This window comes from Esox lucius, chromosome 19 (assembly GCF_011004845.1).
Source record: "Esox lucius isolate fEsoLuc1 chromosome 19, fEsoLuc1.pri, whole genome shotgun sequence".
Lineage (NCBI taxonomy): Eukaryota > Metazoa > Chordata > Actinopteri > Esociformes > Esocidae > Esox > Esox lucius.
In genome coordinates this window covers 31,709,452-31,731,629 of record NC_047587.1, presented here as the reverse complement: position 1 = coordinate 31,731,629, position 22,178 = coordinate 31,709,452, and the positions used below count along the sequence as shown (strand labels likewise).

Below are 22,178 nucleotides of genomic sequence, written 5' to 3'. Positions count from 1 at the left end.
GGGTGTGCACACTTATGCAACCAGGTTATTGTAAGATTTTTATTTTTCATTTTCCCCCCTCGAAGATTTCAGTTTGTTTTTCAATTCAGTTGTTCACATTATAGGTCACATTAAAAGTAGAAAAGGTTCTGATCTCTTGGTCTCATTCTTTTACATCACAAAAACCTGGCATTTTAACAGGGGTGTGTAGACTTTTTATATCCACTGTATATATTGGAACTGTCTTTTCCAACCTACCATACCATCTTCTTCCGCTTATCCGGGGCCGGGTCGCGGGGGCAGCAGTCTAAGCAGGGATGCCCAGACTTCCCTCTCCCCAGACACTTCCTTCAGCTCTTCCGGGGGGACACCAAGGCGTTCCCAGGCCAGCCGGGAGACATAGTCCCTCCAGCGTGTCCTAGGTCTTCCCCGGGGTCGCCTCCCGGTGGGACGGGACCGGAACACCCTCCCAGGAAGGCGTTCCGGAGGCATCCGAAACAGATGCCCAAGCCACCTCAGCTGACCCCTCTCGATGTGGAGGAGCAGCGGCTCTACTCTACTCTGAGCTCCTCCCGGGTGACCGAGCTTCTCACCCTATCTCTAAGGGATCGCCCAGCCACCCTACGGAGAAAGCTCATTTCGGCCGCCTGTATCCGGGATCTTGTCCTTTCGGTCATGACCCAAAGCTCATGACCATAGGTGAGAGTAGGAACGTAGATTGACCGGTCTTTTCCAACCTAAGTACTATTATATTTATTTAGTCTGATTCATATTTTATTGTTACTACTGTATCTATATTCTATTTATTTATAGTAATACAAATAAATAGCCAACCGAAATCACGCGATCAACCTGCCCTAAAACATCTAATGAAACGCAGCCTAACGTAGTCATCGATTGTTGACGTAGTCATCGATGTACACAATTAAATCAAAGCTTTTTGCTACTAAGACCAATGAAATATGTAGGCTAAACAGTCCTCTCATCAAGCAAACAAGTCGGAGCAATGAGGATCGAGACAGTGCGCGTTCACGCGAAGAGGGGGGACGACGACACCTGTGCTTTCCTCTGCATCACAAAGGAAGTAATTAAATATGAAAAGCTCATACTTGATTATTCAATTGAACACATTTGAGTGAATTTATAGCACAACATGCTTTAACTTTTGTTGTTCCAGAGACAAATTTAAACAAAAATATTTTCCTAGGGATATCATAGTGAAAATTATTAACTCAGACAAAAATCAAGCCCTGTGACTCTCCCCTCGTGCTGATCCCTGTAAATTGTGATCCCCAAAATTAAAACATTAATTGCAGGTGACGATGGTTAATCTTCGATATATCAATAGGAGAATATCACAGCGTATCACAACAACGGTGGGGCTGTAATACTGTGAAACCCCATTGTTCTACTACTATTGCGCATAATATCCACGTTTTCTGAAATTACATTGCAAAAATGCATTTAACCGAATCTTATGTATACCCTTTAAATGTATGGGAATACGCGCGCGCTTGAAAGGAGACCACATTTCCCACCTATCAAAGTGCTTCACTGGATCTGACCCCACCCATCTCATATACCGCATCTTGCGCGGAGCAGGCTGGGAAAAATAAAGCATCTGGATTTGATTTAATTCAAAAGCGCTGTTTTGCAGGTCAGTTGTACTGTTGCCTACCAGTAATCTGAGTGAAACAGACAGCTAATATATTTGTAGTGAGTCTGCAATTATAAATATTATATGCCGTTAACATGCGTTGTGCCGTTCTGGTGTTTGTGCTGAAAGCATTTGATAACAAGAATTTTACCTGCACTCGGATGCTCAAGGAAGAAGACATCGGATCGTTACGGAGGCGAAACTGAACTGAACGAAAAATGTAGTATCGTAATATTATTTTGAATTGACATTTTTGTGACTATCTGTATGTTTGGAAAGCTCGCTGCCAACTGACGTCAATAGACAGAGGTTTTTCTTTCTCTGTTTTAATAGAAGTGAATCAATGATGGATGAAGGTTCACAGATACTTGAGTCCGAGGATGCTGTCATTATTGTGGAGAACGAAGCAGAACCAGTTCAGGAGGAGATCACCAATGTGCGGCCAGCCACCTTGAATTTTCTGGACACCTGTCCCGTGTGCCAATTGAACTTTCACAGTCGCGAACCCAAACTTTTGCCATGTCTGCACTCTTTCTGTAAGAAGTGCTTGCCATCACCTTCGAGGAATTTGGCTATGCCTGACACGAACTCGCAGGTTGACAGCGCAACGAAACCACGTGAGCGGCCCTTGTTTACAAACAATAGATACTCAAGGCAGTTCCAATTGAGTGTAAAACATCTGTGCAAAGTGCAAAGGCACTGAATAATCAAAGCACTATTGAATCCCTGCTGATCATTGAAATATATCTTTAATCATTCTGTGTTTTAAGACTTTGCACAGGTCAGAAACATTGTGGGTGGGTTTGGATGTGGAAGACATTGTGGGTGGTGGGGTTTGTGAGTCATGTCTCTGAGACGACTGTTATTGTGCTCTCTTGGAGAGTCAAGCAATGTGTCCAACTTCATTCACTAAATGTATGCATATTGTCTGTTTATCTACTTAAACAAATACAGTGAATGTGATCCGATGTCCGGTGTGCAGACAAGAGTGCATGGAGGTGGACGTAATGGAGAACTTCTTTGTGAGGGACTCAGTGGAAGCTCCCAGTAGCACTGTCGAGAGGCCTATACAGGTGGGGTTTGCCACAACTGAGACATTGATTTTTTTGCGGCGTGAACCTGAGCAAAGCTTGGACCGATACTACATCTTTAAGACATTTATCAAGCCATTTCACTAAAGTCCCTGCGATCTTATCCACTTTAGTACCTGTTAGTTACACAGAGGGAAATGTAGGCTAATTCTTTCTCCAGTAAATCAGTGTCACTTGCAGAGGCACACAGTTTTGCCTTTGGCTGATTTCAGGCTCTAAATTCTAATTTGCTTTCTAGCTGATATTCTCTCAGTCCTGAGGCATAATACGTTTGAATTAACATTCAGCTGGACTTCCACTGAAAGTAATAAGACTCATCTCCTTCCCGTCCATAGCTGTGTATGAGCTGTGATGATAGTGCTGAGGCCACTGGGTTCTGTGTGGACTGTGTGGAGTTTATGTGCGGCACCTGCGTAGAGGCTCACCAGAGGGTAAAGTTCACCAAAGACCACATCATCAGACAGAAGGAAGACATGCCTCAAGGTCCAGTACCACTTCCTGTCTCTTTGAAACATGCTGCAATAGTCTTCAGGACAATACCGGCACTCACCAAAAACTGTACTTCACTGTTAACAATTCCACCTGTACATTTACATTTGACATTTTAGTCATTTATCAGACACTCTTATTCAGCGGGACTTACAGTTAGTGTATATTGTACATTTTAAGACGCCTAGATGAAACAACCACCAGACTTGGTAGTAGTAACTACACAGTACTAAATGAATTAGTTATTAGTAGATGTCTGCGCTGTAAGAAAGACAATGCAATAAGTAATAAACATTGCAAGTGTTCGTTCACGGCGGCAACGGAGGGGATTCCTGTGGGGTTGTTTTAGGTACTCTTTGAAAAGGTAGGGTTTCACACGTTTTCTGAAAATGAGCAAAGACAGGCTGGCCCAGCCTCAAGGGCAAGCTGGTTTTACCATTGGTTTGCGAGGAAAGGGAAGAGTTTAGACTGGACAGATATGAGCTGCCTTCCCGTAGGGGCAGGATGGCCATGAGCCCCAAAATGGCAGAACTGTGAGCCCTGGTAGGCATGTAGGATTTGAACATTGCCTGAAGGTAGTCAGGAGAAACTCCCCTTGCTGCTCTATAGGCAAGCACAGTAGCCTTGTACCGGATGCAAGCTTCAACTAGAAGCAAGTGGAGTTGGAGGAGGGTGACATGGGAGAAATTGGGAAGGCACAGCAAATTGCATGCAAACGGCCTGAGAGGAAAAAGCGTAACAATATGCTGAAAAGATATCAAGACTGAGTTCTGTCTTTAAATGCTTTCTATTTGTTTTTCCAGAAGCTGTTGGTATTTTCACTCAGAGGCCAGTGTTCTGCGACATCCACAAACAGGAGCCACTGAAGCTGTTCTGTGAAACCTGTGATCTGCCCACCTGCCGAGATTGCCAGCTACTTAAGCACAAGGACCACAAGTACTGTACACTGTCCGAACCCCTATTTATTAAAAAAATATATTTAAAGGTGTATTTAATTTGCCTACTAATTAAATATTGGTTCATCTTGTTTCACTGATAGTAATGTAGGCTGTAGTGTATGTGAGTTGACTTAAATGATTTTGTAACAGGAACTAACTCTGGTATGTAACTTAGCTACCAGTTTCTGGAGGATGCTTATAAGAATCATAAACATCACATGGAGGATATGACTCGTCAGCTTCAGGAGAAAAAGAAGATAATTGAAGATGTGTCAAATTCCATAAACAATGGGTACAAAATGCACCTGGTTTTGCATCTGCACAGCTCTATAATCACTGTTTTTGTTCAAAATATAAAAATATATATAGTATAATGAACCCTGAACAGTGTGCTAACATTGTTCCTCCAAATACATATTCTGTTCACTAATTTTAGTGTTTTCATGTCTATCGTCTTTCCTGTTTTGCAGACTCCTTCAAGTGGATGAGAACCGCATATCAGTTCACAATGACATCAAGAAGTCAATATGCAGTTTGATACTAGAGATCAACAGAAAAGGAAAGATTCTAGTCAATCAGCTTGAGGTACAGAATGATCACAATCAAATCTCTAACATTATGATTATTCAGTTTATTGTCACACGTTTCCCTCGGTAGGTTGAATTTAGGTTTTGTCAAAATGCTTTGTATTCATTATGAGTGCCAAGATCAGGATGAAGAAGCACTGCTGGCAAATATTTTGATTGGCATGTGCCCTATAGTCATGGAAATAGTGTACCCTGAAGGAAGTGTTGAATGATTCTGTGTGCTCTGATTCTGACTTCAGTTTTTTCCCCTGTCCTCTGAAGGGCCTGACAAAGGATCACGAAAGTGGCCTGAAGAAGCAGAAGGAGGATATTGGCTATCTGTCCAGACATCTGGACCATGTGATCAACTTCACAAAATGGGCTACAGCTAGGAGCGGTGGAACAGCTCTCCTTTACTGTAAACGTTTGGTAGGGCCATCTCCAATGTTTTACCTCAGCCCCTATCCACTGGCTCCTAGGTTTTCTATCCTTAAAGCCTGGAGCCCATGTCGTAACATTGATGAAATTCAGAACATATGCTTTGTTTTTTTTCAGAGTTTTTCCAAATTATTAATAACGTCCCTTCTGTTGCAGATCCTGTTTCAGATTGGAAACCTCCTGCGGGCTAAATGCAATACATCGTTTATTCCACAGAGCACTGTGCGTTTCCAGTGTCGATCTGGTTTTTGGGCCTCAAACTTCGATCTGGGTAAGAAAAAAAAAAATTATAGTGGACACACTGAAAATTGTATTTCTTATTTTCAAATTCAAACAACATTTTATGTTGGGGAAGAAAAATAATTGTTGGCCAGTTAACAGTCACTTTTTTTTGTGACTGTAAAGGAGTAGTTGTGTGTATGGTAGCAGTAGTGGTAGTATTATAATAATTGCAGTAAAACTGGATGTGTTCAGCATAGCTCAGTTGGTTCTTGAAATAAAAGATACCAGGTCTGCGTGTTAGCTCTTCTGTTCTGCTTGTTATGCTGAAGCCGTCTCTCTCTCTTCCTGTTTCCTCAGGCTCTTTAGTGGTGGAGAACGTCCCAGGCCACCAGCTGGGTGGCTTTCAGGGCATCCCTCATCAACTCCCCCATCCTGTGCAGGGCCCTCCAGGCTCCCCCATCAGCCAGCCCCCAGGGCACTCCCAGCCCCGCCTGGCCCCCCACAACCACAACACCCTGGCCCAGCTCCAGATGCAGGTGGAGAAACTAGCCCAGCAACCCCACTGGCAGCCTCAGCCCCAGCCCCCACCCTGGGCCTGGTACCAGAGTATGCGGCTCCAGAGACCCCCTACAGGGCCTCTCCAGGGTAGCTCTCCCTCCCAGACTCTCCCTTCCATGCACCAGCAGGGCAGAAGGTTCATGGCCCCGCCTGCCAACCACCTCAGTCCCACCAGCACCCTGCCAAGCCCTGGATATCCGCCCCAGGTGAGAATGTGTGTGTGTGTGTGTGTGTGTGTGTGCGTGTGTGTGCGTGTTTGTGTCGGTTTGTTTGACAGTGATTCTTAACATGCGCAGACAGTGGATGACGTTGTCCCAAATGGACGAGACAGCCTTCACATCTTGGGCAATTTATGCCTTGACTTGTCAAGATCAGTTTGAATCATAAGCTACCATGTGAATAAAAAACATGGATATGAAAAAGGGCTAAATCTCCAATTGCAGCTGCTCACATGTGATCCAGAACAGACCCAATGCCTCCAGAGATGATGATAGATATGTCTGGTCTATGTGTTTAGTCTGGAGCGAACGCTGTTTTATTCTTTCTCTAACATACAGGGAAATCAAGAGGACAATCTACTGGCATGTCGTTTTTGAGAGCAGTTGCGTCATGGCTGATGTGAATAAGCTGTTGAGGTGGCGCCTTGAAGCACTGGTCTTTATATAACAAAGCTAGTTTGTAGATCTTTAAAACACTAAACCTCATCTTTCTAATGGGTCATCACAGACACACTGGAGTGGTAGTTGTAGAATAGATTTACTTCAGGACAGTTTTTAGTCTCATTATATCTGGAATACATTCGCGCAAAAACACCTTTCACATCTTTGGTTATAACGCTTTCTCATCAGATGAAATGTAGACATTTCTATGTTTCTATGTATTGTTTTTACACCTTCCCCAAAGCTAACTCTACATCGATGTCTCAGTGAAACATTTCACAAGTGCCTCTTGCACCTGTGGGCTTGGACCTAGACCAAACAAAGAGGGCTGCGTCAAAACAAAGTGTTTGAGCAAAGCATTCTGGAACATTCAGAAGGGGTCTGTTTTTGGTCTGTCTTCTGTCCTGCTTTGTCTTGTGAAACACACTGGCTCCTATCTCAGACTCAGCCAATCACAGTCTTCTATCCTAGACATAACCAATCACAGACTGACAGCATACCATTTCATCTGTCTGTCACCAACCCAGACAGATGAAATGAAGAGACTTGACATTGATTGCTGATGGCATTTCTCTGTCTGCCTCTGTCTCCAACTGTTGGTCTGTCTCTTACAGGCTGTCCAATCACTGAGAGGTCTGGTGAGCAGCTCCAGCTACTCACTCAAACACATGGACGTATTCAACCCAACGCCTCACTTCTCCCACAATGCACCACTGCCTAGCAACGGCAGCTTTGACTCTCCTCACTCGAGGGAGCAGCAGGTACATGCAGTGGCGCTAAAATGTAGCTACATTTCTGATTTCCAGATTTTGATGTTAAGGGTCAGATTGTTCACAATGAATGCTATTCAAATATTTAGATGGAGTCTGCATATCAGAACAAGCATCCTGGAGGTCCTATCCAAATAATAAGACCAAACTTCCCTCAGACCCTACCAGCGTCCCTCCCATATAGAACTGGTATGTATTGGGGCTGTGAAATATTTGTTTTGTTATATGAACTAACAAGAAAATACCTATTCTCTGTACGACATAAGAGAAATGCAAGCTCTCTTTCTTTAGCACAAGGACAACCGCATGCAGGACTAACTGCTACATCCTGTCAGGAGAAACCTGGGTAACATGAGGCTTTTTCATTCTTCATTAAATCCATGTAAACATGCTGTTTTGTTAAGAAAAAAAAAATCTCCAGTCTCCATCTGCCATTCTGTTCATTTTCTGTTTGTCCTCACCTCTCCCTTCTTTCTGATTGGCTGATTGAAGGACTGTTTCCTGGAAACCCCCAGAGATGCAGAAGCAGGCGAATGGAGCCGGGGGATCAGCTGCCAAGAGGAGACGGAGGTCATCGCCTGGACCCATCATTGTCATCAAAGATGAGCCAGAGGATGACATCAGCTGTGTAAGAGACAGATGTTAAGTGTGTGTGTTTTAAGTACAGGGTAACTCTTCTATCTTTGAGTGTCTTGTTAAATGTGTGTGTGTTTTAGGTACAGGGTAACTCTTCTATCTTTGAGTGTCTTGTTAAGTGTGTGTGTGTGTGCGCGTGTGTTTTAGGTGCAGGGTAACCTTCGACCCAACCTTCCAGACAGCACCGGGGTCCAGGGCCAAACCAGTCAGCAAGATGGAGGGGAGAAACAAGCCCAGTATTCTCCTCATGGCCCGGGGGATAAAGCCCACACTCCACCAGAGCCTCCGGGGCCTTCAGTAGACCAAAGCCAGGCCCAGACCCCACAGCAGAACCTTGTGCGGGCAGAGAAGCGGCCCGGCAAGGGCCCGGATCCAGAAGAGGACCCTAATGAGGACTGGTGTGCTGTGTGTCAGAATGGAGGCGAGCTGCTGTGTTGTGACAAGTGTCCCAAAGTGTTCCACCTCTCCTGCCACGTCCCCACCCTGCTCAGATTACCCAGGTACTGTAGGGCAGATGGACACACTTGCCCTGGATTGGTGCATGTCGGTGCAGGTTTTTGCCTCAGCCAAGCAGAAAATTACACCGAGTGCCACTAAACAGAAGACTATGATTAGTAGAATATGTTTCTGCTTGGTTAAAGTAAAAGCGTCCACTCACATTGTTGAGGGCCTAAGATACACTATTATACATGTTCCACTTCCCTGGAATGAGATGAGGTGAAATGGATCAGTTATCTGGAATTGATGCTGTGATGCAATTATTACACACTAGTTTCTGTTGGCCTGCTTTGGTTTTTCTTTCAGTGGAGAGTGGTTCTGCTCGTTCTGTCGTAACCTGTCAGTGCCTGAAGTGGTGTATGACTGTGACATCAGCAGACTAGAACCCAGAACTGTGAAGAAGGAGCGAGACTCTGAAGGGGGATTCTGTCCTGTGGACAAAAGGGTCAGTATTATAATGAACTTAACAAATATTTCTCTAACCACTGCAGTGTTTACACTAAATCAGATGACAGTGTCATCTTTGAGGATATTTTAATCTATATCGGATAAGCCATTTAGAATTAACAGCATTTTTGGACAATCGGCTTCACTGCTGTCTCACTGCTGTGTGTTTCTCTGCATCATTAGTGCATGCACAAGAGAGCTGTTAATGTATAGTCTGGATTTTAGGCTTTGCTTTTGCATTTGAGGCGGTTGCTGGCGTCTGACAAAACAAGGAACAAAGTAGTGTCAATGGAAGTCAAGATGACCAGATAAGTCAGAATAAATAATTCAGTGACATAGCCAAAACAATAGCCGTGCCAAAATCAACTGTTTGGTACCTTCAGAAGAAGAAAGAAAGCACTGGTTAAGTTAGCAATGGCAAATTATCTAGTAAAACAACGATCAAAACGACAACTGTCTGACAGGTACACTCTCCAGGGTGTAGGTGTGGACGTGTCAGACACTACCATTCGCAGAAGACTTCACCAGCCAAACTGCAGAGGCTGGACTGCAAAGTACTAAAACACTAGTTAGTCTCAAAAACAGGATGCCCCCAAAAAGTACTAATATAGTCTACAGAGATCTGGAAAATGGCAATGCGGAGAGATGAGACAAATAAATATGTAGTTGAGTTATGTAAATGAAGATGTTAATGGAATCTATTTGTTAATACATACAGGTCCTAAATTTGAGTGCAAAGTTAACAGATGCAGTTACATTTTGCATAGATCATTTTCTATTTTGATATGGAATTGTAGGGCCTATGTAGTTTTCCTGTAAAAATTATCAGAAAATGATTTGATATGACAGTGAAAGGACCTTTGGTGTTATTGTGCATCAATGCAGTATTCATTTTTCTTTTTATTGTTTGGGAAAACATTTTCTTATGCTCATTGTCCGTTTTCCCAAAGCGTATTGTGTTAACCTTCCCCTTGTTAATCTCCAGCTATAATTTCTAAGGGATTTATTTGTAAGTGCACCTGATGATGGTGATTTTCCACTGACTCCTTCTCTTAGCTTTTGGTTGATAACATGGCTTATGGGTGTCATACAGCAATACTAAACACATGTTCCAGAGACTCTCCTGATTCGAATGGAGTTACTTATGAATTTATAGTTCCAACCATTTAGACATAGCGGTTGTCTATGTGAGAAGACAACTGCCACTGATGACTGCAGACGGATTCAGCTATTTCTAAAGCTGTCTCTGCGCGGAAAATTCCTATGACTAGCTAGTTCTCCTGCCTCTCCCCTTTAGATTGATGTCAGAAAAAGGGTTCGATATTTTTTCAGATGTATTAGTGACGTCTATCTCGTCTCCCCAAAAAGACCTCAAATGATGCATTCTGGTAATGCATTTATCCTAATGGCTTATCGCCTGGTTCTCAAGATTTTGTTGTACATAGTAAAAGAAAAATGATGGGGCCATAACAAACATAAAAAGGATCAGGTGACACATAATGACATGATCAAATTCGGTCACATCTGGGTGGATATTGATTATTTAGATTGATTATTAAGTATTTATATTTTACAAATTACTATGCATAGTTCTGTGGTACTATCCAGCCAACATTGGAGTGGTGAATTCCCCTGCTTTTCAGAAGAGAAAAATGGTATGCTTCAGTTTATCTAACTCTCAAATCTCAAAATCCTGTAGTATCACTTTAAACTAGTCTTGAATTTAAAATCCAGTGTGCTGGGGTACTGACCCAAAACAACATGTGTATCTGTCCAAACACTATTCAACAGCACTGTATGGTATGTAACGTTTTCATTCCCCTCTCTATTTCTCTCTCACTGCAGAAATGTGAAAGGCTCTTGCTGAGGATGTACTGCAGTGAGCTCAGTGCTGACTTTCAGGAGGCTAGGCCACCCTTGGTGAGTAGAAAGACTAAAACCGTAATACTAACCTTTACTTGTTCGTGGAGATGAAAGTGGATTTCATAGGTGTGAGCAATATGGTATGGGTTTTGTAAAAGCTCAGCCTTGCCCTTTGGCAGCCCAAAGTCTCCGAGATCTCCAGTGTGGAGCCCAGGTGGGTTGGGGCTGATGGTTGATATTGATTGGGCAACAGAGGGCCAGCCACAGCAGCACGCAGACATTACCATGACCAAACGTACGCAGGAGAAACATCCTGGGATTAACGTCACCAAGGTTTACCGTTACTTTAGTTAATGATGTATACATAAAACTTTTTTTTTTTATATAAACATGTCTCCTCAGGTTTATAGCCATCACCATGATGAGATACATTTGAGAGAAACACTTTTCGTACATGATGTGAATACCTTTAAATGTAGATATTGCCGGAGAATCAAGAGACCACAACGACGCCAATGGACCTGTCCATTGTGAAAAGCAAGCTGGAGTCCAAACAGAGCCCTTGCTACTGCAGCCCAGCTGAATTTGTTTCAGACATCCGACTCATCTTCCGGAACTGTGCAGCGTTCAACGAGGTAGACACATATCCCTAAATTTCCCCAGAAGACCCATCTTGCCTTCGTTTATAACAGCATGGAAATGACTCTGTTATTGTTTGAATGGACTATTTTTCAGTGTTTCTGTAATTCATACTTTTGGTTCAGTGCATTTAACCAAGTTAGGTAAATCAACCACATACGGCACATCTGTCTTCTTTTTTCATTCACGCCAGGCTGACACAGAGGTTGCCACTGCCGGGAGAAAACTGGAGAGGTTCTTTGAGGAGCAGCTGAAGATCCTGTACCCTCAACGGACTTTTCCAGAGGTCAAGTCTGAGATCATCAGTCCTGTGACGACTCCCGTCTCACCTCAGCATCCCAAAGCATCTGATGAGGAAAGCTCCCAGCATGCAAAGCGTCAGCGCAGGTGCTCCGAAAGCCAGGATGTATGTAGCGGTACTCCTGCTCTAAGCTCACCAAAGGGAGAAGAGGCCCACTAAATGCAGAAATCAACATCTCATAGACTTTTATCAGTCAAGAACACTGCCAGTATTAGATTACAACAAGTCTACTACTTCTCATCCTTTATTTTTTATTTTTATGTGCCGAAATACTCTGTATTCTGTGATTGACTTTGCACAAAAGAACACTGAAGCAGGGTACCAAAACCATTTCCATTAGACTGCTTTACATTGATTCTGTAGTAATACACTGTAGCCATGACTATAGACCCAGAGTATGAAAACAGAAACACAAGGTGTTAGATAACCCAACAGCCTCTGTACATGTGGTGATAGTGACAGGAATTGTGTATCTTCTAGGGAATAAACACTGTGACAAGGTTAGTCCAGAAAAGTAGAAAACCCATCAAAAGGAATCACACCAGCCTGATAAAACCTAAGATGATACATTAATACATTGTTATTGCAAGACTGCATGAAGTGTTTCATGAACATCTCAGCTTGCGAAGTGTGTTTGTTTAGGCTTAGATTAGCCTTGACATCAGCTGTTCTCTTCCAGTGTGATGGCTGCTGGCTTGGGACCAGGCCTACTGTATGTTTCTCAACATTCAGACCTCTCTGTTCCCTCGTTGTTTTGAAATTTGTGAATAAGCCATTCAATATATTATTTATTAATATTTTACATTTCAATAGGGCTTTTTATGAAGTGTATGTACATACCAATGTTATGACATTTTTCATTCATGTGACCTAATTTAAACGTATAAAGGTTTAACAATGTTTTTGTCATGCATAACCAAATCATGTATTTTGCCATGTTTTCTTATGATTTAATACAGTACCATAGCAATTTCTGAAAACCAAAATAGTGTATTCATGAGAAATACTTGCATGCAAGTTTACTTGCAGCTGTTTACAGGGTACAATAAATGAATCATACTTCATGATTCTTAATTCGATCTGTTGTTCATGTGGTATTCAGTCAGCATTTACAGCATTTCTGATTTATGGTATGAAATACTTAATAATTGGTGATAAATGGGTCAAAGGTTTTCAATAGTTTACCAAAAGGTTAATAACGCATTCTCAATGACTACTGTGTATTATGCTGTAGTAATGAAACACTGTGAGCCCCATGAATGAAACATACTGTGGGGCCCATGAATGAAACATTCCGTGAGGCCTATACAGTACAAGATTGCAGTGCTTCAAAAGGATTGCACTGCCCTGTAGAAGATTAGCACCATTTAAAAGTGACCTCAGCCACTCATTTCCTCTACATAGGATATCTGTGTTTGGCCAGAGCTGCTTCTCATTAAATCTTTAATGGGGGCGAAGGAGAGAGGAAAGTAGTGTGTGTTTGTGTGTGTGTGTATGTAAAAAGTGTGTGGTTAGTTTTAGGAAACACCACAGATATTAACAGAGCCCTCAGATCTGGTCTGGTCCTCATTACAGGGCATCTTCTGGGGCCTTATATTGCTGCAGATGTCCTCTAGACTGGCCCTCTGTGTTCCTAACCCCCACAGTAGATAAGATAAGGATATTCAACAGCAGAAGTATTGCTTTGTGTGCTGTGGCTTCTTTCCTTTGATGGGCCGGCCAAGTGAAAACAGTCTGCAAATATGTGATAGACTCTTAATTATGTAACAGTGCATCATGAATGTGCCACTTTTGCTGCAGATTTTTGTTTAAAATTGTTTTTAACATCGTACTTAAATAAAACTGTTGTCTGCTTCACACAAAAAAAGTTGCTACTGTAGGACACAGTGCAAATGTGTACGGCAGCTCTAATTTCAAGATCTTTATTTTAAGTACCTACAGCAGTACACATTCAATTTCTTTTAAATTTTTTTTGTATTGGCCATGCATGGAGATGTTGCTTGAGGGTCTGTGTGATATGGTGTGTTGTGTTGGTTTGGGGGGGACTTGACAACACATGGCTCTGATTACATTATCGTTTACTCTTGGCTTTGTCATCCTGCAATGGCGAAAACCAGAGAACTGATTTAATTTGCAGAGAGCCTTGGTTTGGTAAAAACGATTTAGAATGCCATCCAGTAATTATTTATCTCTTTGCCAATCTTGGCCATGTCAATCAACCTATGCATTTTAAAGGTATAATTCACCCAAATCACAAAATGTACTGATTCTTGTTTCCGCATCATGTCCGAATAATCACAAAGTATCTCATATTAACGGTTGTTCATCAAAATCAATGGAATCTGCATCAAAGTTCAACAATGCCACTCATTTGACTGAAAAAATATCTAATGTTACAATGAGTTACATTTTTCAATGCTGGGAAGAGTGCAAGGGAAATGAACAAAAATGAATTGCTGTTTACGTTTGCACAGACTTCTTACAGGTATAGGACACTAATGTGTACTTTTGTAATTTGGAGGAACTGTCTCTAAGGTTCAATCAACACGTGGCTCTTATCAGTAATAGCTGTTTAAATTGAGAGGACAAGTAAAATTCCAATGGCCTACTACATCGGAATGTGTTGTTTCACAATTTGATGTGAAATAAACCCCAAGTCTGTCACAGTCTGATTCAATTAAATCATATTACTGAGGGGCTTTTTGTCGACCTCAAATATCTGGTTATGTCTGCGGAGGATGGTCGTAAATGTAGCAAAATATGCTTTATGAATTACATTTTAGAAATTTTACCGAAACCGACCAATTCTAAGGATTGTATGTAGGCATGTTGAAATCTATATGGCCACCAAATATTTTTTGACAACCACAGAACCACCCTGGAGTGTAGTCCAGATGTTCGGAAGTTAAATCATAGGCAACATACTGTCAGAAACGTCTAAATAAAATCGAAGTTGGAGGACAGCGTCAATAAATGTCGCCATTACGCATCGTATTATTTAGTCTATGAGATGTATACTTTAGCCTTGTTGCCTGTCTTTAACAGCCAATGCAGTGTATTTACTTGAATCAAATATTCGTTTCCTATAAGCTTTTATAATAGTCTAACTGTGGAAATCAGAAATACATCAGTTGTCATCGTGGTTTCTAGAATATTAATATAAAAAAGTTTTGCTCTGACACTTCTTGCAAGTCACATGCGATGCCCCTCGCCCGCCCCTACGCGCGAGATAATTAGACGCTGGTTCGGAGACAGTCACGCTGCGATTCATTCAGCCACATTACACATACTCCTGTCCAGTGTGAGCTCAACATTTTCCTACCTTTTGCTTGAAAATCTGCGTGTCGGTGAGAAACTCTGCTGTTGGTTCACACCTGGTGCAGAATATTAGAGATCTGACTGTTGGGGGAAAAAAAAACTGGTATAATCTTTGCTTCTTCCAATGGGTCCTGGGATAGTGATACTTTTCTCTCTTTTTGGAGTTCTCAGCGCAAATGGTAGGTTTCTGCTTCACAATAATAGCCTTCTGTCTCAACATAGAATTTTACCCAAGAGATCCAAGACAACTGCGTGATGTACTTTTGTGTTGTATAGTATCAGCGTAATGACGTGTATACCATTGTATTGACACACTGTATACTAACCATTATACGTGCAAACAGGCATGCTCGATATTTCAAATGATGTAATATCACTGTATGGTAGGGATAAGGTCGGATATCACTGGATAACCCTGAGGTACCAGTGTTTTCAAGTGACATAAACACTATTTCAGATAGTAGTAACTTGAAGCCGTCTGTTTCACATACTGTAGAGTGTATCATTTGATTTAGATTTGCCTTGAGTGTGTGTATATCTTGTTGCCAGTAAAACATCTGCCCACGATTACCAGCTAAGAGGAGGATTCAAACCTTCCTAACTTGTCCGAAGGTGATGGAAGTAATTGTGCAATGGCTTATATAACATAGACTTGTTTCACTTGTTGAAATGTCTATTGCCGGGACTGATATTTTTAATCAGTGAGAGGTCAGTATAAAATAAACATGTTGCCCAAGCTCTAACAGTAACGCTTTAAAGTTTAGCGTACAGAGAAGTTCTCCAGAGAGCTACCGGTCAGGGCTCTCCTTTACTCCAGGACAGTCTACCCCTGGATGGCAGTACCCAGTGAGCATTGATCTGTCTGGGACACGGAGCTCATATTTACACTTTTAAGGGCCCATTCAAGGGTCACAAACTTTAAGGGCCCATCCAAGGGTCAGAGGCATTGGTCATGACCCATATACTCTAGCTCAGGGTCCCCTGGTCACATATGGGGCCACTTTCACACATGGGGCCAATTTCAGGAAATAATTTGACATCACTCCACCTGCAGACATCAGTGTAATCGAGCATTAGGAAATAATTTGACGTTACCCCACCCCTATTAAAATCAGTGTAATTTGGCATTTTTCCCATGGGCCCTCCACAAACACTATACCCTCCCCCAAACACCTGTTGACCCCAGACCCTGGCTCTTCTCAGCTTGCATGCAAAATATTGAAAGTCAAGGGTCACTGTGGTGTATCAGTCCATTTGCTATAGGTTCTGGGTGGACTAACTGAAAATATGAAAAGAGTCCCATACCATCAGTTTGTGGATTGTTCACTTACATGAATCAATCATTCACAGTATTTTGTATCGACTTCAGTCATCAAAGAGTCAATCAGTCATAAACTGAGCCGTCTTAGGTTAGGTGCCAATAAGAGACTACTGTGACAGGTGTCTACCTTCAAATAACATTTTAAAACATGGGCAACCGAGGCATTTCTAGAAGCTACTTCAGATCTTTAATCTAATTTGAAATGATACAGCCTTGGATGACAACTGACTGAAGTGTGTTAGATAAAAAGCATGCAGGTCATGGGAGTACCTGGTGCCGCTGGGGTGTTTGGGTCTGTCTGAAGGGTTCCAATGGGCTCATTAATCAGTGTTTAGTTGTCTAGACGTGGGCCAGCCATGTGCTCTCTCGCTCTCTCTCTCTCTCTCTCTCTCTGTCCCTTTCTCTGCTTGCTCAGTCCCAGATGTTAGGACAGCCTTTTTTCTTACAGACAATGCATTACAGAGAGAGACATGAGGTACACTTCTAGGTCTTCTCCGCAACCGGTGGTTTTGCCTTGTTTGATGAGACAACATAGGCTTGATTTAAAATGCTTGGCTCTTTGAATTATTTGTATAAGGGAGCAGAGGGCAGGCTACAGAGCGTGTGGCTGGGCAGGGTCTTGCCATGCACAGTGGGTAAAGATTAGTTTATATGGAGGGAAGAGAGGGTAAAAACAACAAAACATGGCAGGGGGAGAGAGTCATCCCCTCTTTCTGTCAGTTCAGACTTGAGATGGAGACACCCGATCACATTCTCATTCTATGCCTCCTCTGAGTCTGGAAGGGAACATCATAGAGCTTTGTGCTTCGTGGTGGCTGGCGAGATGCACTTTGGAGGTTTATACAATGTTTCTGAAGATATACTGAGGTTTCCATCTTATAGGGTGTTTCCAGACTGTGGGAATGGTCAAGAAAAAGTAGGCCAGATGGCCAGAAAATGACCTGAGGGGTGTGGGGGTGGGATGGGTTGGGGGCCTGGTGAGCGAGGGGAATTGTCCACCACAGGATGTGTTGACCATTCTGGCGCCCAGCAGATAAAAAAAACTTTTATGTGCGTAACTAAATTCTGTCTTTGAGCAAAACTTGTCAAAAGAGCATCATGGTGTTGGTTTCAGGCCTCAGATGAAAGCAGAAATATACCTTATTACTGTAGATTGGCAGTGGGACATCCTTTCAAAATTCAGTGTAGGGCAGCATAGATCTTTTGGGAAAGATTTCTTTGTCTAAAGCAATTTGTAGTCCAGAGAAAGTGGGTCCATTTAGCATTTTTATTTCCCTTTTTATCAAGTATTTTATGTTCTAGTGTTTTTTAACCCCAAACAATTATTGCGTCACTGTATTTACTTTTTGTTTACTAAAAAGTCCCCTTGGCCCAGAACAAATGTCTGTACTTTGCCCCCCCCGTTGCAGAGCCTGACTTTAAACTGACTGAGGTCCAGTAAATGGGGACTGTGAAAATACCCTCTCATCTCCCCCTGTTGCTAAGAGCTTTATTAGTCTGCCTGGCCGACAACCGATTTGTTCAAGCAAAATAGGGTTTCTTGGCTTTTAGTAAGGCATTTATTAGACTGCCTATTGTGTGCTGGATTTATATACAATAAGAATAACTTATTTTATGGTTGCATGCATGTCTATATAATTCAACAACCTTTCATTAATCCTTCCTAATTAACATTCACATAGATTTTTCATGCAGTTAATGTTGCAAGTCATGTCATTTGCTTTGGATTAATGGCTTTATTCTTTATACATTAACTGAATCTGTAGTTATACAATTCAAAGTTATGAATAAGTTCCCTTCTCTGGCCGAAATAATAAAACTATAAATTGTTATTGAATCCTTTTTACAGAACTATAAATTGTTATTTGAATCCTTTTTATAGAACTATAAATTAAACATGAAACCTCTAGACGTGTCCTCCCTTAGTTACAATTGTCTTAGCTAGAGTTAGATGTGAGATATCCAGATGATCAACTGTGATCATATGTTATCATAGTCATTGGATGATTTCACTGAAAGTTCTTCAGGAAGACGTATGCATATTGATAACACCAATTTGGCATGCTGGCCTTTGTTTAGACCTCAGGCAAGAAAGGACCATCTAACCTGCCAAAGCTATTTCATGTTTGGCAGATCACACTAACCACAAAGAAATTAATGTATTTGATCTGATTGCGACGGTTGAGTTGTTTACAGAGTTGAGGCATTCCGAGCTTTTTATTAATCCACATGAAGTAGACGGAGCGCCACAGAGCTTGTCCCAACTCCAGTCATTAGGCCTAACATATTCATCATTCAATATCACTGGCAAAATACTTACAGGCTGTTAGAAATATCCAAACAGCTTTGAATTCCTTTTTCAATCACTTGCAAGACCAATTGTTAACAGTATGAGAGTGTGCATGGCATTGGGTAATAACAAGAACCTTTTGTTTGGGGTAAGATTAAGACATTTGCTAAATATATTCAATATATATTTTCATTGTACATGTACATTGCATCATTTCATTCATGTAGAGTACTAGTCCAAATTTTAACTTTCCTACTCATTCAAGGATGTTTCTTTATTTTTACTATTTTCCATATAGTTCTACAATGTGGAGGCCTGTAGGTGTGTTTTGGATCAAAGGAATTATAGTCCCACTAAAAGCAAACCAGATGGGTGGCATATCTCTGCAGGATGCTGTGGTAGCCATGCTGGTTGAGTGTGCCTTGAAATCTAAATACATCACAGACAGTGTCACCTGCAAAGCATCCCCACACCATCACACCTCCTCTTTTATGCTTTACAGTTGAAACCACACATGCAGATATTGTCCTTTCACCCACTCTGCATCTTAGAAAGACACAGCGGATGAAACCAAAAATGTTAAATCATCAGATCAAAGGACAGATTGCCGGATTGTGTATTTCTTATGTTTCTTCTTGCATGAAAGTCTCTTATTATTACTGGCGTCCTTCAGCAGTGTTTTTGTTGCAGCAATTCAACTATGAAGGCCTGATTCACGTGGTCTCCTCTGAATGATTGATGTTGAGACGTGTCTGTTACTTAAACTCTGTGAAGCATTTATTTGGGGTACAATCTGAGGTGCAATTAATTGCAGATTTCTCAGGCTGGTAACTCTAATGAATTATCCTCAGTAGCTGGGGTAAATCTGGATCTTCCTTTCCTGTGGCAGTCCTCATGAGAGCCAGTTTCATTATAGCACTTAATGGCTTTTGCGACTGCACTTGAAGAAACATTCAAATTTCTTGACATTTTCCGGATTGACTGACCTTTATGTCGTAAAGTTCATAAGTAAAGATGGACGTTAGTTTTTCTGTGCTCATTTGAGCAGTTCTTTTTTGGTTACTACATGATTCTGTGTCTCATTTCATAGTTTTGATGTTTTCACCATTGTTATACAATATGGAAAATAGTAAAAATAAAGAAATAGCCTTGAATGAGTAGGTGTGTCCAAATCTTTCACTGGTTCTGTAAGAGAATAGACCCTTTTGTGTACCGAATATGTCATTAAACCTCTCTTCTGTCAATGTTTATTTAAGTAATGATTGTCTTATCCCTTGGATTGGCTTTCACCTTATGCAACAGTGCTATGAGTAGCCAGGCCTGAGTCCTGAATTCAAGTGTAAGCTTTCAGAGCTAATGCCTGGGATGTAGCTCAGCAGGCTAATGCCCTGGTAATGGATAACATGATAAACATGACATCCTTTTTAGATGAGACATGGGTCGCACTACATTTTTGGGTCTCTAGATTTTCCACACCAATACTGCTGAAATATGATCTTTAGGGCATGTCACGCCAAACAGCATGAGCCTAGACACTGTGTATAACACTGTTTGTGGTTTGCTCCGTCCCCAGTTGGAAAACAGATCTCAATAGAACAGTGCTGTAAGGATGGCCAGGATCGAGGAACTGACAACCAGGACTGCACATCCATCCCTCTCATCTCTGAGTCGACCACATGCAGGTGTGTGGGACCCTACTACTGTGTACTGTTGACTGTACAGCCATACCCAGAGAAATACAGTGATTACAAAACAAACAAATATATGCCATATTTATGTCATTTTACCTGTATGTTACCTTAGGGTGAGGCTCTTACCTTAGATACATGGGGATCGATATGTTAGTAAAACAATACAATTTCTTAAATTTTCTTGTACGTTTTTTGTGGGAATATTGCAGCCCTAAAAATAATCGTTTGTGGGAATATTTTGATGCTGTTGCCGAACCCTGCTACCGGGCCGTGTGCATTGGATGGCTCATAAATCCTCGGTCACGTTATTGTCTTGACATGAGAGCAGGAAACACTAGCAATAGTGACAGTAATAACACTTCTGCCAGTAATTGTAGATGGTGTTTTGCCCGCAGGTTCAAGGCTACTAGGGAAAGATCTGTTGCTCAATCTGCACTCTGGTGGCAAGTTTATTTACCTTGGCTAGCCAAATGATCCAGAATTTGTTCAAATTATATAGAGTTGAGGGGGGGGGTTTGGTTGAGTGGGGAATTGGGTTTACGGTTTAGAGTGAGGGGGTATTGCCAAATCCAGGAAATACCACTGAGGTGATACTATACTCGGAGAGAAGACTGGAAAGGACTGGGGAGGGGGAAGAACAGGAAATCTGAGGGATTATTTCAGACACCACAAAAAAAGACAAGAAGAGAAAAGAAAAACAGGAGCACGGCTGTGCCCTTAAAAGGTTCTGTGGAGGCGTTGTGAGTGCTGTTGTCGTGGGGCGAGATCAAGTTTATATGGAAAGAGATCATTTCTGGTAAGAGGCTTGATAAAGAGAAGCTTTTTGGAACCAGTTAGAGGAGTAGAGTGGGGATCTAGGGGCTGAACTGGATGTACACCCCATCTCGTAAAACAGACAATGGATTTCCCTCCCTTCAGACACAGAGACAGACAGAAGCATCCCTTAACATACTGACCCTCCAAGGAACAGGCCTTTCAAGTCAATGCAACCCTAGTCAAGGTTGATTGTTAGATGAAAACTGACAGAGTACAGAATCAAGGTGTACTGCCCACTCTCCATTTCATTTCAGATCTGATCACATATGGCTGACTCACACAGTCCTTTGTCTACTTCTCTATTCTACCTACAAATCTTACAATATGGTAGCTGTTTTTTGTTTTACTGTTCAGCTGAAAGGCACTGGTATGATAGGTGGACACCATGTCAGGACGTTATCTCTGAGTTAGGTGTACTACAGTAATATTGTCTTGCAAATAGGGTTACATATCCTGGGAAATTGGAAAAGTTGCTAGAAGTGTTGCAGCCCTCTGTGTTTGTCAGGAGAAGGGCATCCAATAGGGAGCTGGGAAGGACGGTAAACAAAACAAAAACAAGGATTAAATCCCCCTGGATTTAACAAAGGGCCTTCTCTCAACCCAAGTAGAGCAGCAACATCAGCTAGGACTATGAGAAGATCCCCATTAGGCATGCCTCGGGCCCTTTATAATAGGAAGCGCATTTAGACAGCGCTTTATTCCACTAAGAAAAAGAGATAGGAGTTTAGACTAAGTGTGTCCCCTGTGTATTTCCTGCTGCTGTGTGACAGGATCGTACAGGAGCAGTGCTGTGTGGCGGTATTGGAGGACACTGTCTGCACCAGCGGCATCAACATGGCCAAAGGCCAAGGGGGCTGTGACACCCTGTTCACTGGAAGCACCTGTGAGATAAAGACTACCAAGGTGTGTGTGTCTCTGTGTGTGTTCGTGTGTGTGTGCGTGTGTGAGAGAGTGTTTTAACCCATGGCAAATCATGACTAGTACAATTTGC

The 22,178-nt window shown here is 42.0% G+C and overlaps 2 protein-coding genes across 6 annotated transcripts in view; both read left to right on the top strand.

Annotated features, from left to right (window-relative positions):
• Positions 1-1,566: 1,566 nt before the first annotated feature.
• On the top strand, positions 1,567-15,253 carry LOC105018485 (transcription intermediary factor 1-alpha). Of its 3 annotated transcripts, XM_034288143.1 has the most exons (20): positions 1,570-1,636; positions 1,807-1,856; positions 1,970-2,253; positions 2,591-2,709; positions 3,063-3,210; positions 4,020-4,152; positions 4,330-4,446; positions 4,625-4,739; positions 5,003-5,149; positions 5,315-5,429; positions 5,738-6,144; positions 7,212-7,358; positions 7,457-7,556; positions 7,659-7,713; positions 7,860-7,995; positions 8,151-8,503; positions 8,808-8,946; positions 10,794-10,868; positions 11,291-11,446; positions 11,644-15,253. In XM_034288143.1, the coding sequence occupies exons 3-20, from the start codon at positions 1,980-1,982 to the stop codon at positions 11,908-11,910; spliced, it is 3,003 nt and encodes a 1,000-aa protein (XP_034144034.1). In that variant the 5' UTR covers positions 1,570-1,636; positions 1,807-1,856; positions 1,970-1,979; the 3' UTR covers positions 11,911-15,253. The 3 variants fall into 3 exon arrangements, 2 of the variants coding, with proteins under 2 accessions (XP_034144033.1, XP_034144034.1); XM_034288142.1 differs by having other exon boundaries at positions 1,569-1,856; XR_004574776.1 differs by lacking the exon at positions 11,644-15,253 and adding an exon at positions 10,991-11,144 and having other exon boundaries at positions 1,567-2,253; positions 11,291-11,366.
• The window catches only part of fbln1 (fibulin 1), a 43,023-nt gene continuing 35,991 nt past the window's right edge, over positions 15,147-22,178 (top strand). For all 3 annotated transcript variants that reach the window (XM_010883958.4, XM_010883957.4, XM_010883959.4), the window contains exons 1-3: positions 15,147-15,248; positions 20,254-20,362; positions 21,958-22,090. In XM_010883958.4, the coding sequence (XP_010882260.2) occupies positions 15,194-15,248; positions 20,254-20,362; positions 21,958-22,090 (297 nt within the window). In that variant the 5' untranslated portion in view covers positions 15,147-15,193. The remainder of the gene's footprint in view (positions 15,249-20,253; positions 20,363-21,957; positions 22,091-22,178) is intronic.

What these genes read in the sequence shown, in the direction of transcription:
- LOC105018485 (XM_034288142.1), top strand. Translation starts at nt 1,980, where the DNA reads ATGATGGATGAAGGTTCACAGATACTTGAGTCCGAGGATGCTGTCATT. An exon ending in GAAGGAAGACATGCCTCAAG is followed by an intron (nt 3,211 to 4,019) that starts GTCCAGTACCAC and finishes TTGTTTTTCCAG; the next exon opens with AAGCTGTTGGTATTTTCACT. An exon ending in AGGAGGCTAGGCCACCCTTG is followed by an intron (nt 10,869 to 11,290) that starts GTGAGTAGAAAG and finishes CTTTAAATGTAG; the next exon opens with ATATTGCCGGAGAATCAAGA.